At 46.1% G+C, this 16,852-nt stretch overlaps 1 protein-coding gene across 2 annotated transcripts in view; it reads right to left on the bottom strand.

Moving 5' to 3' along the window:
• Positions 1 to 7,080, bottom strand: part of MRPL48 (mitochondrial ribosomal protein L48) — an 83,454-nt gene extending 76,374 nt beyond the window's left edge. The window contains exon 1 of one of the 2 annotated variants that reach the window (XM_023209456.2): positions 6,397 to 7,080. In XM_023209456.2, the coding sequence (XP_023065224.1) occupies positions 6,397 to 6,417 (21 nt within the window). In that variant the 5' untranslated portion in view covers positions 6,418 to 7,080. The remainder of the gene's footprint in view (positions 1 to 6,396) is intronic. The other variant, XM_031936715.1, reaches the window with a different exon arrangement.
• Between the last annotated feature and the right edge of the window lie 9,772 nt (positions 7,081 to 16,852).

Here is a 16,852-nt window from a genome sequence, read left to right as displayed (position 1 = left end):
GATAGATAGATAGATAGATAGATAGATAGATAGATAGATAGATAGATGGATAGATACAGGGTCTTGCTCTGTTACCCAGGCTGGAGTGCTGTGGGGCAATCACAGAGCTCGCTGCAGCCTTGGTCTCCCAGGCTCAACTGATCCTCCTACCTCAGGCTCCTGTAGCTGGGACTACAGGAGCATGCCACCACACCTGGCTAATTATTGTATTTTTTTGTCGAAACAAAGTTTTGCCACGTCGAAACTCCTGAGCTCAAGCAATCCACCCACCTCAGCTTTCCAAAGTGCTGGGATTACCAGCCACCATGCCTGGCCTAAATACAAATCCAATCCCTTACCTCACTTCTCACTCCCATAATACTTATCTGCATACTCTCCCTTAATCTACACCCCAGTGCTTCTCTCCCTCCCAACTTCCTCTAGGAGTTCCTCTGGAACTCCAAGTGTGTTCTCATTTCAGGGCCTTTACACATGTTCTTCTCCTTATCTGGAATATATTTTCTCTCTCTAAATCCCACTTACTCTTTAAATCTTAGTAGTCATGCAGTGTCCTCAAGAAAACTTTCATAACTGCTCAGACTTGCTTGGATCCTGCTGCTACACAGTCATATAGTATCCTGAATCTTCCATTTGCAGGATTTATCATAGTCAGTTAAGTAGTTATAAGTTTAATTAGTCCATCTCTTAATAAGCACCATGGCCAGGCACAGTGGCTCATGCCTGTAATCCCAGCACTTTGGGAGACCAAGGTGGGCAGATCACCTGAGGTCGGGAGTTCAAGACCAGCCTGACCAACATGGAGAAACCCCATCTCTACTAAAAATACAAAATTAGACGGGCGTGGCAGCGCATGCCTGTTATCCCAGCTACTTAGGAGGCTGAGGCAGGAGAATCCAGAAGGCAGGGGTTGTAGTGAGCTGAGATCGCACCATTACACTCAAGCCTGGGCAACAAGAGCAAAACTCTGTCTCCAAACAAATAAATAAATACATAAGCACCATGAAGACAGGAACCTGCTATATCCCAGCGTCTAGCATACACTCTGGCACAGAGCAAGTGCCCAATAAATATCTGCTAATCAAATTAGTAAATCTCTCTAAACCTCATTTCCTTATCTCTGAAGAGTTTATAAAAATATTTACCTTGGCCGGGCGCGGTGGCTCAAGCCTGTAATCCCAGCACTTTGGGAGGCCGAGACGGGCGGATCACGAGGTCAGGAGATCGAGACCATCCTGGCTAACACGGTGAAACCCCGTTTCTACTAAAAAATACAAAAAACTAGCCAGGCGAGGTGGCGGGTGCCTGTAGTCCCAGCTACTCGGGAGGCTGAGGCAGGAGAATGGCGTAAATGCAGGAGGCGGAGCTTGCAGTGAGCTGAGATCCGGCCACTATACTCCAGCCTGGGCGACAGAGCCAGACTCCGTCTCAAAAAAAAAAAAAAAAAAAATTTACCTCATAGACTTGTTGACATGATTAAATTGGATAACACATGAAAAGGGCCAACAAGTACAAGCTGCATTATATTTTTTTTTTTTGAGACGGAGTCTTGCTCTGTTGCCCAGGCTGGAGTGCAGTGGCCGGATCTCGGCTCACTGCAAGTTCCGCCTCCCGGGTTTACGCCATTCTCCTGCCTCAGCCTCCTGAGTAGCTGGGACTACAGACGCCGGCCACCTCGCCCGGCTAGTTTTTTGTATTTTTTAGTAGAGACGGGGTTTCACCTTGTTAGCCAGGATGGTCTCGATCTCCTGACCTCGTGATCCGCCCGTCTCGGCCTCCCAAAGTGCTGGGATTACAGGCTTGAGCCACCGCACCTGGCCTCAAGCTGCATTATTAATGGTCAAATTGGTAACAATGATAATGGTGGTGGTAATTGTTTGGTTCCTCATTTGTGAAACAATATGTACCTTAAGGTATGACAGGTGCTGATGATAAAACCATTAACAAAATAGAAAAGCTCCTCCAGGGCCTGTGGTCTACTGGTGACCAGGAAATAGCCAACTTCTTGCTTATTCTGTGCTTTTGCACTTCCTGCCCTTCTAGATACTCTAAAATGTGTGTACTACTAGTTCATGTCTTTTAATGTCCTCTAATTCTTGTCTATTGAATGTATTAGGAGGATATTTTGTTCATATGAACTCTGTTCGACTTTAGCCTTCAAATGCTGAAATGTGAAAACATCTTATCTCTGAGATCAGTTCCCAAGGATATTCCTTCTGGGCTGACATATTAGACATAATTTGGCACACCATTGGTGATCACAGTGTCTCCCCTAACCGTACCCTTGTGGTTCCAGAGTAAGGTAATCCCTGAGAAAATAGTGGTGATCTCAGAGTGAGTGGCATCTAGACCTGAGCTTGACACCCGTGAGCCATTCATTTTCTGTGCAAGTGATTCAATACTCATTTCCTTGGTGCATTCTAACTTCCCCAGATACCATCCTGCCATCGTGATCATCAATACACTGATCTGATAAATATCAGCATGAGTGCCTTCTCTGGTTCCACCCTGCTGAACTCCTTCGTTGACCCAAAGAGGTACTGGCTCTATCCAGTTTTATTCTAGCAAAGCTGGGCTTCTCACTCTTCTAAAATTTGAGATGAAGTTAGGCACAGAAGGGCATGTCTTTATCTCAGCAACCCAGGAGGCTGAAGTGGGAGGATCACTTGAGCTCAGAGGTTCAAGACCACCCTGGGCAACATAGTGAGACCCTGTCTCAAAAATAAAATACAATTTGAGATTATCCGCAGCCAGAAACTTCTTAGGGTCCCAAGGAAAAAGCACTGAATTAAGAGTTAGAAGTTCTAGTCCCAGCTCTACCATGTACTTACCATGTAATATCAACATTTGTTCATCCACTTATTCATTCGACATTTACCAGGTACCTACTTTAGGCCAAATACACTATAGGGTGGGTGCATATAGACAAGAATACAGTTGCAACCTGGCACAGTGGCTCACGCCTGTTATCCTAGCACTTTGGGAGGCTGAGGCAGGTGGATCACTTGAGCCCAGGAGTTTGAGACCAGCTTGGGCAACATGGCAAAACCCCATCTCTACAAAAAAATACAAAAAATTAGCCAGGCATGGTGGCACATGCCTGTAATCCCAGCTACTCAGGAGGCTGAGGCGAGAGGATCGCTTGAGCCCAGGAGGCAGAGGTTGCAGTGAACTGAGATCACTCCACTGCACTCCAGCCTGGGTGACAGAGCGAGACCCTATCTCAAAACAAAAAAAAAAGAAAATATAGTTGCATACCCACAAAACTTTATAATGAGGAAAGCAGATGCACAAATTATTTATTATCCTATGTTAGATCAGTATAATGAGCTGTACGGGTTACAAAGAAGGAAAGGTCTGACACATAGGAAAGCCAGGAAAGGTTTTCATCTTGCATTTCACAGATGAGGAAAACCAAGAATATTATCATATTAGGGAGATGTAAAATACTCAGAAAAGAAAAAGCAGTGGGCCAGGCATGGTGGCTCATGCCTGTAATCCCAGCACTTTGGGAGGCCGAGATGGAAAGATTGCTTGAGCCCAGGAGTTCCAGACCAGCCTGGGCAAAACGGCGAAACCCTGTCTCTACAAAAAGTACAAAAATTAGCCAGGCGTGGTGGCAGGTGCCTGCAGCCCCAGCAACTCGGGAGGCTGAGGTGGGAGAATCACCTGAGCCCGGGAGATCGGGGCTGCAGTGAACCAAGACTGTGCTACTGCACTACAGCCTGGGCAATAAAGTGAGACCCTGTCTCAAAAAAAGAAAAGAAAAGGTGGTGGGGTCTTAGGAGGGGTACAACTAATCTAGGTTTCTTCTGGGAGTTGTGGTTCATATCTGTAATCCCAGAACTTTGGGAGGCCAAGGTGGGAGGACTGCTTGAAACCAGGAGTTCAAGACTAGCCTGGGCTACAAGTCAAGACCCCATCTTTACTAAAAATAAAAAAATTAGCTGAGCAGCCGGGCACAGTGGCTCACGCCTGTAATGCCAGCACTTTAGGAGGCCAAGGCGGGCGGATCACAAGGTCAGGAGATCGAGCCATCCTGGCTAACACAGTGAAACCCCGTCTCTACTAAAAATACAAAAAATTAGCCGGGCGTTGTGGCGGGCACCTGTAGCCCCAGCTACTCAGGAGACTGAGGCAGAAGAATGGCATGAACCCAGGAGGGGGAGCTTGCAGTGAGCTGAGATCACACCACTGCACTCCAGCCTGGGTGACAGAGCGAGACTCTGTCTCAAAAAAAAAAAAAAAAAAAATTAGCTGAGCATGGTGGTGTGTACCTGTAATCCCCGCTACTCATGAGGCTGAGTGAAGAGAATCACTTGAGCCCAGGAGTTCAAGAATTTAGTAAACTATGATTGCACCATTGCACTCTAGCCTGGGTGACAAAGTGAGACCCTGCTCTAAACAAAAACAAACCCTAGGTTCCAGTCATTCATTCAAGGCATCAGTATGACATTGAAGTCTCTATTATATACCAGACATGAGGCTTCCATTTCCTCATCTGCCAGGATTATCTTGTGATATTGTGAAGATCAAATGAAATTATGTAAATGAAAATTTATTAACTATAGAATAATATCAATATTCTTATTTGCATCATCCTTCATACTTTACAAAATACTCCTATCTACATTATTCTCTATAATCTCTACAATTCCATGTGGTGGGCATCATCTGCATTTTACAGAGAGGAAACACAAGCAGTGAAGTGAAATAACTTGCCCAAGGTCATAACAAGAGATAGAACTGTCTGACACAAATCCCATGACCTTCCTTATAAATGTAAAGTATTAACTAACACTTTGAGACAGACTTACATTTGGCAAATAATGACGAGGTTAGCTGACTAAAGCAACTAAGGAGTAACTAAGGAGTCGGGAAGAGAACAGTGGCATCAGATGTCCAAAGGCCCTATATATCCATGTCAGATGCTGGCCTTAATGACAGATTTCCATGGGCTCTTTTCCAGGAGTTCCAGACCAGTCTGAGCAACATGGTGAAACATGGAGAACCAAATGGTTGCAAATAGGATTCCTTGATACTATTTTATTCCCTCCCTTTTAGCATTTCTTGCAACCAAGGCAAATCAAGGAGTGTAGTCACCAGTGTGACCATCTTTAACAATGGAATTTTGAAACTTTCTGAATTTTTTTTTCTATTATCTTGGCACCATATTTGGCCAAATTCTTACAAACTGGCTCAGGTGAACAAGTGAATTGTTTCATAAAGGATGAAGTGAGGCGTGGGCCCTTACACATTCAAGGGCACCCCCAAGGTAACCATAGGTAGATCCATGAGCTGCAACGACCATGCTGATCTATGAATCATGGAAATATAGTCTCCACAATTAATGCCAAAACAAAATTTTAATATAAATTGCTAAAATGAGCCATTAATCTAAACAGCATGATACAACTGAAAAAGCACAAATGCAATCTGTTAAATCTCTTAAGGGAATAGGAGAAAGTCAAGGAACACATTTATAGTGATTCATACGGTTTTATGACAGTCATTTAAATAAGGTTTTGGAAATGAAAATGTAGTTAATTTGCGGGGTGCGGTGGCTCTCGCCTGTAATCCCAGCACTTTGGGAGACCGAGGCGGGCATATCACGTGGTTAGGAGTTCCAGACCAGCCTGGCCAATACAGTGAAACTCCGTCTCTACTAAAAATACAAAAATTAGCCAGGCATGGTGTTGTGCGCCTGTAGTCCCAGCTACTCGGGAGGCTGAGGCAGCAGAATGGCTTGAACCCGGAAAGCGAAGGTTGTGATGAGCCAAGCAGCCTGGGCAACAGAGCGAAATCGGAGAAGAAAGAAAAGGGAGGGGAGAGAGGAGGGAAGGGGAAGGGAGAGGAGAGGGGAGGGGAGGGGAGAGGAGAGGGGAGGAGAGGGGAGGGGAGGGGAAGGGAGGGGAAGGGAGGGGAGGGAAAAGGAGGAGAAGGGAGGGGAGGGAAGGAACGAAAACGTAGTTTATTACTACTCTTTCCTTATTACCAGGTAGCTTCACATCCTCATCAGTTCAGCAAGTCAAAACTGCATTCTTAGAAAAAATTATAGAAGTTGATAACTAAATGCAAATATAAAATGACCTGCCCAAGGTCATACAGTTAATCGGGACCGTATCCTGGTGTGATTCCCATCGCAGAGCTCTCCCCTTTCCAGGCACTGGGTGGAGAGAGTGGCGTGTGGTGTGGGGGTGGCACGGCTCGGCTCCGCAGAGTTCGCCCCGGGTGGAAAGGAATCTGCTCAGTCCCTTCAACGCCAGGCAGCCGCATGTGCTGCTGGGAAGGACCTTGGGCGCCCCAGTGTCTCATCCCCGGATGTCCCCGCGCCGCCACCTCCCCGCTATGCACCCTCCAACATCTCACCGAGCCCCGCGTGCGTATAATCTACGTTACCTTTTCCAAGGTTCCGCTCATCCTTTGCTACTGCGCGGCCTCTAGCTGTGCAAACCGAAGACCCGCACCTGCAGCCGCGTTCCCAAGGGTGTCTGAAAACACTGACGAAACGGCCTTGACCAGGTGCAGCAACAATATCCCACCGAGACTCACTCAACTTCCGCATCATTTTAGTTCCGGAAGCTTCTGAAATTCAGCGTCTAGAAATTCCCCTGCTTTCCGCCCTCACTCAGGTTGTCACATTCACTGCTGTTTCTCCAGGTAGAATTAATTACCATCTCTGTGTTACCCCAGTACTTATCACACATTTCTGATTTTTCACTTACAATATTATACACTAATGATTTGTTACCACCTCTTCTCTGTATTTGAAAGTTCTTAAAAGACTGAGATCCTGTCTGATTAATTCCTTTCAGCGTCTAGCACAGATCTGACTTTTTTTTTTTTTTTTTGAAACGGAATCTCGCTCTGTTGCGCAGGCTGGAGTGTAGTGGCATGATCTCAGCTTACCGCAACCTCCGCCTCTCTGATTCAAGCAATTCTCCTGTCTCCAAGTAGCTGGGATTACAGGCGCGCGCCCCCACGCCCGCCTAATTTTTGTATTTTTAGTAGAGATGGGGTTTCTCCATGTTTGTCGGGCTGGTCTTGAACTCCCGACCTCAGGTGATCCGCCGGCCTCGGCCTCCCAAAGTGCTAGGATTACAAGCGTGAGCCACCGGGAGGTGAGGTTACAAGTCAGATTTCCACGTCCGTGCTAGATGCTGGAATAAATTAATCAGTCAGGATCTCAGTCCTTGAGAAACTCAATCAAAATAATAGTAAAAAATAATTAGTATCTAGTAACAAATAATTAGTATCTAGTATGGTAAGTGAAATACCAGAATTGTGTGCAAAGTACTGAGGTAACACAGATATGACAATTAATTATGCTTGGAAATATAATGGGCCAGCCATACCTCCTCCAGTACAGTGATTGATTGTTGCCTAATAAATGCTACTGGGGTTTTAGAAGTGAAATTTTAAATAAGAAAAAAAAAATCAATCAAATGCTAGTATGTGCCAGGTCGGTTCTTTATGGGTTCATTCAGTCTTTCCAATAACCCTGTGAGGCTGAGGATCATTATACCCATCTCACAGATGAGGAACGGAGACAGGAAGAAGGTACCTAGTTAACATAATGTTATATAAGTGGTGAGCTGTTTCATTTCAGTGCCTTTGCTTCATCTGTTTTATGGGATTGTGACTATAGGTTTGCAAAAGGGCAGGTTGGCAGCCAGAGAGTTTCTTTCCTCATCTAGTCCAGGTAAATACAATCTAGTAAGATACATGGCCGGGTGCGGTGGCTCATGCCTGTAATCCGAGCACTTTGGGAGGCCAAGGCAGGCGGATCACAAGTTTGAGACCAGCCTGAGCAAAATGGTGAAACTCTATCTCTACTAAAAATACAAAAATTAGCCGGACGTAGCGGTGCATGCCTGTAATCCCAGCTACTCAGGAGCCTGAGGAAGGAGAATCGCTTGAACCTGGGAGGCAGAGCCTGCAGTGTGCTGAGAGGGCGCCATTGCACTCCAGCTTGGGCCACAGAACAAGACTCCGTCTGGGGAAAAAAAAATATATACAAATCCATCTTCACGTTAATACACTCTCTGGGGTAAGTAAGGAAAAGGAAAAAGAAGGAAGAAGGAGACGGTTAGTCCTTTGTATGAAGATACAAGGATTCCCAAAACAACTAGAATTTTTTTTTTTTTCGAGACAGAGTCTCGCTCTGTCACCCAGGCTGGAGTGCAGTGGCCCGATCTCGGCTCACTGCAGCCTCTGCCTCCCGGGTTCATGCCATTCTCCTACCTCAGCCTCCCAAGCAGCTGGGACTACAGGCGCCTGTCACTACGCCTGGCTAATTTTTTATATTTTTAGTGGAGATGGGGTTTCACCGTGTTAGCCAGGATGGTCTCAATCTCCTGACCTCATTGTCAGCCTGCCTTGGCCTCCCAAAGTGCTGGGATTATAGGTGTGAGCCACCGCGCCCCAGCCAACAATTAGAATATTTTTTTAAAGGTCCAGAATCTAGAACCCAAAAGGGAGCTGAAATTAGCATATATAAATATAAACGCACCTTAGCAATATCCATGAACGTACTGGAATGGATATTATTGTTGCCAAGCTCTGTTGCTGATGTTATATGTTTTTTTTTTTTTTTTTTTTTTTTTGAGACGGAGTCTTGCTCTATCGCCCAGGCTGGAGTGCAGTGGCTGGATCTCAGCTCACTGCAACCTCCGCCTCCCGGGTTCACGCCATTCTCCTGCCTCAGCCTCCCGAGTAGCTGGGACCACAGGCGCCGGCCACCTCGCCCGGCTAATTTTTTGTATTTTTAGTAGAGACGGGGTTTCACCGTGTTAGTCAGGATGGTCTCGATCTCCTGACCTTGTGATCCGCCCGTCTCGGCCTCCCAAAGTGCTGGGATTACAGGCTTGAGCCACCGCGCCCGGCCAGATGTTATATGTTATAAAGGAATGCATTTACTGAGCTTCCCAGAGGGACACTTTCATATAGATGTAAGCAGAAATTCCTGCATATCTAACATTCAGTAGCTTCTCTGGCTTATTTTGTCTTCAGCCTCTAAAAATAGAGCCTCTCACCCATTTGGGGAAACCAAGACAGCTCAACACAGGCTGCTTTCCAGGTACCTTCTTCTTTTTACTTCATCCTTCTATAAACCATGAACTTCCCAAGGTCAAGGATATGTATACCTTATTCATATTTGATTGTTTTTCGTTGTTATTTTGAGACAGGGTCTTGCTCTGCTGCCCAGGCTGGAGTGTAGTGGTGTGATCATAGATCACTGTAACCTCAAACTTGTGGGCTCAAGCGATTCTTCTGCCTCAGCCTCCTGAGTATCTGGGACTACAAAGGTATACAATCAAGCTCAGCTTATGTATATTTATTTTGCAGAGAGGGGGTTTTGCTATATTGCCCAGGCTGGTCTCGAACTCTTGACCTGAAGTGATCCTCCCATCTTAGCCTCTCAAAGCACTGGGATTATAGGCATGTGCCACCGCACCTGGCCAATACCTTATTTATCTTTGTATCTCCAGCATCTAGTCCAGGGCCCAGCCCATGAAATATGCATCTGGTGAACTGAATTGAAAGTTCCCTCTTCTTTCTCTTTTCTCCTACCTATAACCCATTTCTACAATGATATTTCTTGTCTGCTTCTTCACAAACAGCATAGTAGACACACAGAGATGGGAGAATGTGCATAGAATATGGGCTCAAATTCATTCCTGCCCCTGCCATTTACTCACTGTGTGGTTTTGAAAAAGAGAGTGGTGAATGTTTAGGGGACTTCAAGTTTGGCTGAAATGTAGATTTAGAGAGAAAACTATTGAGAAAAGAGATTAGAGAGGCAGGATAGAGTCAAATTGTTAAATGTCAGACCAAAGAGTTGGGGAGGCTTTGACCAATCAGGAGCCAGTTAAGAGTGGAAAAGTAGGCGGGGCGCGGTGGCTCAAGCCTGTAATCCCAGCACTTTGGGAGGCCGAGACGGGTGGATCACAAGCTCAGGAGATCGAGACCATCCTGGCTAACCCGGTGAAACCCCGTCTCTACTAAAAAAATACAAAAAACTAGCCGGGCGAGGTGGCGGGCGCCTGTGGTCCCAGCTACTCGGGAGGCTGAGTCAGGAGAATGGCGGGAACCCAGGAGGCGGAGCTTGCAGTGAGCCGAGATCGAGCCACTGCACTCCAGCCTGGGGGACAGAGCGAGACTCTGTCTCAAAAAAAAAAAAAAAAAAAAAAAAAGAGGGGAAAAGTAGAGAAGAGAACAGAGCCAGGGAGTCCAGCCGGAAGACTAAAGTGGCAATGTAAGTGACAAGGAGGAGTGTCTAAGTTAAGGCACTGATAGAGATGGAGAGGAATCAATATGAGAGATATTAAGGCGATAGAATGGGCAGACTTTGGTGACTGATTAGATGTGAGCAGTAAAGAACATTCTAAGTTATAATCTGAGATGAATACGGAGCATCAGTCTACAACTAGGTACCAGATAAGCCAATTTCCCATTCTCCCAAGCATGTGACTGCTCCTGTCCCTCTCTTTATTGCCCAGAAGACCCTTTGGCTATCAGCCTAGAGGCTCACCAAATGCCTTCTGACCTCTCTAGTGGGAGATAGAGAAGGAAAGGGCTGGAGCATGTGAATGCCACCTGAAAAAGGCTTCCTGAAGTCAATGCTTTGGGCCTAAATTCTGGATAGTTTTGTCGTTCATGGTGAGTGGATATCAGAAGAAAGGCAGCTATGACTGTAGGGTTAAGAAAGAGGGAACCAAATAGTAATTTGTGATCACTTCATTCTATTTATTTATTTTATTTTTATTTTTATTTTTTTGAGACAGAGTCTTACTCTATTGCCCAGGCTGGAGTGCAGTGGCATGATCTTGGCTCACCGCAACCTCCACCTCCTGGTTCAAGCGATTCTCCTGCCTCAGCCTCCTGAGTAGCTGGGACTACAGGTGCCCACCACCATGCCCAGCTAATTTTTATATTTTTAGTAGTAATGGGGTTTCCCCATATTGTCCAGGCTGGTCTCGAACTCCTGCCCTTGTGATCTGCCCACCTTGGCCTCCCAAAGTGCTGGGATTACAGGAGTGAGCCACTGTGCCCGGCCACGATCACTTCACTTTAAAATGATTTTGACAAATCCCTTTCTCTCCCTCCTCCAGGCCATTTTTTTTTTTTTTTTTTTTTTTTTTTTTTTATGAGATGAAGTTTCACTCTTGTTGCCCAGGCTGGAGTGCAGTGGTGCAATCTCAGCTCATTGCAACCTCCGCCTTCCTGTTTGAAGCGCTTCTCCTGCCTCAGCTTCCCAAGTAGCTGAGATTACAGGCACCCACCACCACACCTGGCTAATTTTTGTATTTTTAGTAGAGACAGGGTTTCACCATGTTGGCCAAGCTGGTCTCAAACTCCTGACCTCATACACTGCCTACCTTGGCCTCCCAAAGTGCTGGGATTACTGGTGTAAGCCACCACACCTGGCCTTTTTTTTTTAAGACAAGGTCTCACTCTGTCACCCACACTGGAGTACAGTGATACAATCATGGTTTAATGCAGCCATGACCTCCCAGGCTCGAGCAATCCTCCCACCTCGGCCTTGGAAAATGCTGGAATTACAGTCATGAGCCACTTATGATATCTGGACCTTGGAGAGCAGCAACACAAAAGATTCTTCCTAGTCTATAAGAAAAGGGTTTTTAGCCGGGCGCGGTGGCTCGAGGCTGTAATCCCAGCACTTTGGGAGGCCGAGACGGGTGGATCACGAGGTCAGGAGATCGAGATCATCCTGGCTAACATGGTGAAACCCCGTCTCTACTAAAAAATACTAAAAAAAAACTAGCCGGGCGAGGTGGTGGGCACCTGTAGTCCCAGCTACTCCGGAGGCTGAGGCAGGAGAATGGTGTAAACCCGGGAGGCGGAGCTTGCAGTGAGCTGAGACCCAGCCACTGCACTCCAGCCCGGGCGACAGAGCGAGACTCCGTCTCAAAAAAAAAAAAAAAAAAAAAAAAAGGGTTTTTAAAAAATAGATAGGGTCTTACTGTGTTGCCCAGGCTGAACTCGAAATCCTGGGCTTAAATGATCCTTCCACCTCAGCCTCCCTAGTAGCTGAGACCCCAGGTACACCCCACCATACCCCCACCTCTATGCCATTTCTTATGCTGCTATCAGAGTACTGTTTCTAAACATAAATATGACCATGTCACTTTTTTGCCCAAGGTTGTTTAATGCCCTTCACACACTGCCTGTAGCAGTGCTGTCCAACAGAACTGTCTGCAAATATGTGAATGTTCTATATCTGCTCTAATAGATAGCTACCAACCATATGTGGCTACTGAGCACTTGAAGTGCGACTAGTGTGACTTAGAAACTGGATTTTAGGGCAGGGCACAGTGGCTGACGCCTGTAATCCCAGCACTTTGGGAGGCCAAGGCAGGCAGATCACGAGGTCAGGAGATCAAGACCATCCTGGCTAACACGGTGAAATTCCGTCTCTACTAAAAATACAAAAAAAAAAATTAGCTGGGCGTGGTGATGGGCACCTGTAGTCCCAGCTACTCGGGAGGCTGAGGCAGGAGAATGGCGTGAACCTGCGAGGCGGAGCTTGCAGTGAGCGGAGATCGCACCACTGCACTCCAGCCTGGGCGACAGAGAGAGACTCCATCTCAAGAAAAAGAAAGAAAAGAAACTGGATTTTAATTTAATTCTAATATAAATAACCACATGTGGCTAGTGGCTCCTTATAGTGGCTATGGGATCAGGCCCAGACTCCTAAAAACCAAGTCCTTTGCTCTCTATTTCCCACCTACCTATCTAGCCTTATTTCTACCCCCACTTTTTTTTTTTTTTTTTTTTTTGAGACAGAGTCTTGCTCTGTCACCAAAGCTGAAGTGCAGTGATGCAATCTTGCTCACTGCAACCTCAAACTCCTGGGCTCAAGCAATTGTCTCACCTCAGCTTCCCAAGTAGCTGGGACTATAGGCACATACCATTGTGCCCAGCTAATTTATTTCTATATTTATTTTTATTTTTATTTTTATTTTTGTAGAGATGAGGTCTCACTTTGTTACTCAGGCTGGTCTCGAACTCCTGGGCTCAAACATCCTCCCATCTCAGCCTCCCAAAGTGCTGGGATTACAGGTGTGAGCCACTGAGCCTGGCTGGCCTTTCCACCCTTTTCTTTTCTCTTTTTTTTTGAGACAGAGTCTCGCTCTGTCCCTCAGGCTGGAGTGCAGTGGCACGATCTCGGCCCACTGCAAGCTCTGCCTCCCAGGTTCATGCTGTTCTCCTGCCTCAGCCTCCCGAGTGGCTGGGACTACAGGCACCTGCCACCACGCCCGGCTAATTTATTCGTATTTTTTGTAGATTCGGGGTTTCACCATGTTAGCCAGGATCGTCTCGATCTCCCAACTTGATGCACCTGCCTCAGCCTCCCAAAGTGCTGGGATTACAGGCGTGAGCCACCATGCCCAGCCCTTTCCACCCTTTTCAACACAAATATTACTCCATAGCCAATATTAAATCCTGTAATTCTCCAATCTTGATAGTCTCTATCACACCTCCCAGCCTTTGCTCCTGCAATATTTCTGTTGAAATGACCTTTCTTTACTCATTCACCTGGAAAACTCCTACTCTTCTTTCCAGACACAAGTCAAATGTTACCTTTCCTGTATAGCCATTTCCAATGACTCTGCAGGAATAATGTGGTCCCTCCTCTGCACTTCCACAGCTCATTTCTCATGCTGTCAACACAATGTATTGTCACTATTTGTTCACTTATGTATCTTCTCCACTAGATCTCCACCGGATTCACTATAGCACTTTCAGAGGAATATTGTTTATTTTTCTTTCTATCCTCAGCATTTGGCACAGGTCATAGAACATAATGAAGTGCCAACAAATGTTGAATGAAATAATGAATATGTGAATATTTTTAAAGTTCCTAGAAGTAAATATGGATTTTAGATTTTTATAATATCTTGCATCACAAAAAAAGCATTGAGTACTTTGCCTTTCTGGTTTTATTTTACAAGCTAGCCTTCCTTTAAAGCTTAAAAAAAAAACAAAACTGTCCTGGTTCTCAGCACAACCACATCAGAGAATGCCTTAGGGAGCAAGAAAATAAAGGGAGGCCCTTTAGAAAGACTATGTTTGATCTCTGGTTAAACTTCCTTTCAAGTAATAATTTCATGGTCACCTATTAGAAAAAGTTTCCCATACTCCAAAAAGTTCTAATCTATGACTTAAGTGAAAATATATACCTTAAGCTACCTCAAACTGAAAACTATTTTAGCTTCAGTGGAAGTTTTCTGCTTCTATTTTTTGGTATGGTTTTGATACAAAGAAAATCATACTTAAAAGAAAAAATATATATAAAACTCCAGAAGAGGAAGAGGACTGGCTACCTAGGAAAAGCCAGAAAGAGATGGGCTGACACCCTAGCCTGAACTTTACCAGGAATTTTCTCCTTGTGCAGGGCTGGGCTGAGTGAGTGGGAATTACCTAACCCTAGAGAGAGGGTGAAAAGATGATGAAAGAGGCTGCAAGAGGGAAGCTCAACTGTTTAGTAAGATCACAGAGGCCCATAGGAAGGGGCAGGGCACTGTGGCTGACACCTGTAATCTCAGCACTTTGGGAGGCCAAGGTAGCAGAAAAATTTAAAAATTAGCTGGGCATGGTGGTGCCAGCCTGTAGTCCTCGCTACTTGGGAGGCTGAGGCGAGAGCACTGCTTTAGCTTAGGAGTTCAAGGCTACAGTGAACTAGGATGGCATCACTGTGCTCCAGCTGAGGGACAGAGGCAGATTCTGACCCTTTTTTTTTTTTTTTTTTTCAGACAGAGTCTCACCCTGTCTGGAGTGGTGTGGTGCAACCTCGGCTCGCTGCAACCTCCACCTCCTGGTTTCAAGCCATTCTCCTGCCTCAGCTTCCGGAGTAGCTAGGATTACGGGTGCCCGCCACCACACCCGGCTAATTTTTGTATTTTTAGTAGAGACAGGGTTTCACCATGTTGGCCAGGCTAGTCTCGAATTCCTGACCTTTGGTGATCCATCCACCTTGGCCTCCCAAAATGCTGGGATTACAGGCGCAGGCATGAGCCACCTTGCCTGGTCCAGACTCTGACTCTTAAGAAAACAAAAAACGAGCTGGGCGCGGTGGCTCAAGCCTGTAATCCCAGTACTTTGGGAGGCTGAGACGGGCGGATCACGAGGTCAGGAGATCGAGACCATCCTGGCTAACACGATGAAACCCCGTCTCTACTAAAAATACAAAAAACTAGCCGGGCGAGGTGGTGGGCGCCTGTAGTCCCAGCTACTCCGGAGGCTGAGGCAGGAGAATGGCATAAACCCGGGAGGCGGAGCTTGCAGTGAGCTGAGATCCGGCCACTGCACTCCAGCCCGGGCGATAGAGCAAGACTCTGTCTCAAAAAAAAAAAAAAAAAAAAAAAAGAAAACAAAAAATGACGGAGACGGTACAGAGAACCACTCACCAGGTAGTTAGGTGTGCAACTTAAACAATAATCTTTCCAGAAGCCCAAAACCTGTGTTCTGGTTGGTCCAGCCCTGGGAGAGTACCTCCTGCACAGAGCTCCTCCAGCAGAGGGATACTGTGACACCTGACAGGCTACCCTTATCCACCTCTTCCCAACCCTTTCAGGTTGGTCTGCACTGAACCACTTGTTATCGCAAACGTGTTACTCAACGTAAGAAAACTTTTCGGCCAAGTGCAGTGGCTCACACCTATAATCCCAGCACTTGGGGAGGCTGAGGCAGGAGGATTGCTTGAGCCCAGAAGTTTGAGACCAGCCTGGGCTATAGTGAGACCCACACCTCCACAAAACAAAACACTTTTCTTTCTTTCCTTTTTTTTTTTTTTGAGACGGAGTCTCGCTCTGTCGCCCAGGCTGGAGTGCAGTGGCTGGATCTCGTCTCACTGCAAGCTCCGCCTCCCGAGTTCACGCCATTCTCCTGCCTCAGCCTCCGGAGTAGCTGGGACTACAGGCGCCCACCACCTCACCCGGCTAGTTTTTTTTTAGTATTTTTTAGTAGAGACGGGGTTTCACCATGTTAGCCAGGATGGTCTCGATCTCCTGACCTCATGATCTGCCCGTCTGGGTCTCCCAAAGTGCTGGGATTACAGGCTTGAGCCACCGCGCCTGGCCGACAAAACACTTTTCTTATGGAAAAGTTCTGTGTGTTGCTGCTGTCCATGGCCTAAATATCACACATGTACTGGAAAACAGAAACAGAAAAACCCTAATTCCACTCTAGCAAACCACTCATAACCTCTAGTGTAATTATCCTGCCTGGCAGCCTGGGATTAGGAGACACGGGTGCAAATTTTACAAAATCAAAATGTGGAGGTAGTTTTTGAAATACATTATTTGGAGAATAGTAGTAACTCCTTGACTTAATGAGATAGGCGCTTCTGACCTTTATCTCAAACTATCTGCTCTATCTCTTCATTTGAATGCTTCTCCTCTTTACCTCCACATGTACTAGCCAAGGTCCATTTTCATTATCTCCCATCTGAACTATTGTGCCGGCATAACTAATTGGTGTGCCAGTCTTTAGTCTCATTCCTATTCCAGTTTATTTCCAAAAACAGCTTTCCTGAAGCATATTTCATGGAGATCATGATTTAAAAAGCAAAACAAACAAAAAAACCTTCAATACAGCCGGGTGCACAGGCTTACGTCTGTACTCCCAACACTTTGGGAGGCCAAGGTGGGAGGATCCCTTGGGCCCAGGGTTTTGTGGTTACGGTGAGCTATGATCATACCACTGTACTCTAGCCTGGTGACAGAGAGAGACTTTGTCTTCAAAAAAATTAAGAAATAATAAATGTAGGCCAGACACAATGACTCATGCCTATAATCCCAGCACTTTGGGAGACCAAGGCAGAAGGATT

This window comes from Piliocolobus tephrosceles, chromosome 13, assembly GCF_002776525.5.
Source record: "Piliocolobus tephrosceles isolate RC106 chromosome 13, ASM277652v3, whole genome shotgun sequence".
In the NCBI taxonomy this organism is placed as follows: Eukaryota; Metazoa; Chordata; class Mammalia; order Primates; family Cercopithecidae; genus Piliocolobus; species Piliocolobus tephrosceles.
Note: the sequence above shows the minus strand (reverse complement) of the source record. Positions and strands in the feature narration are given on the sequence as shown.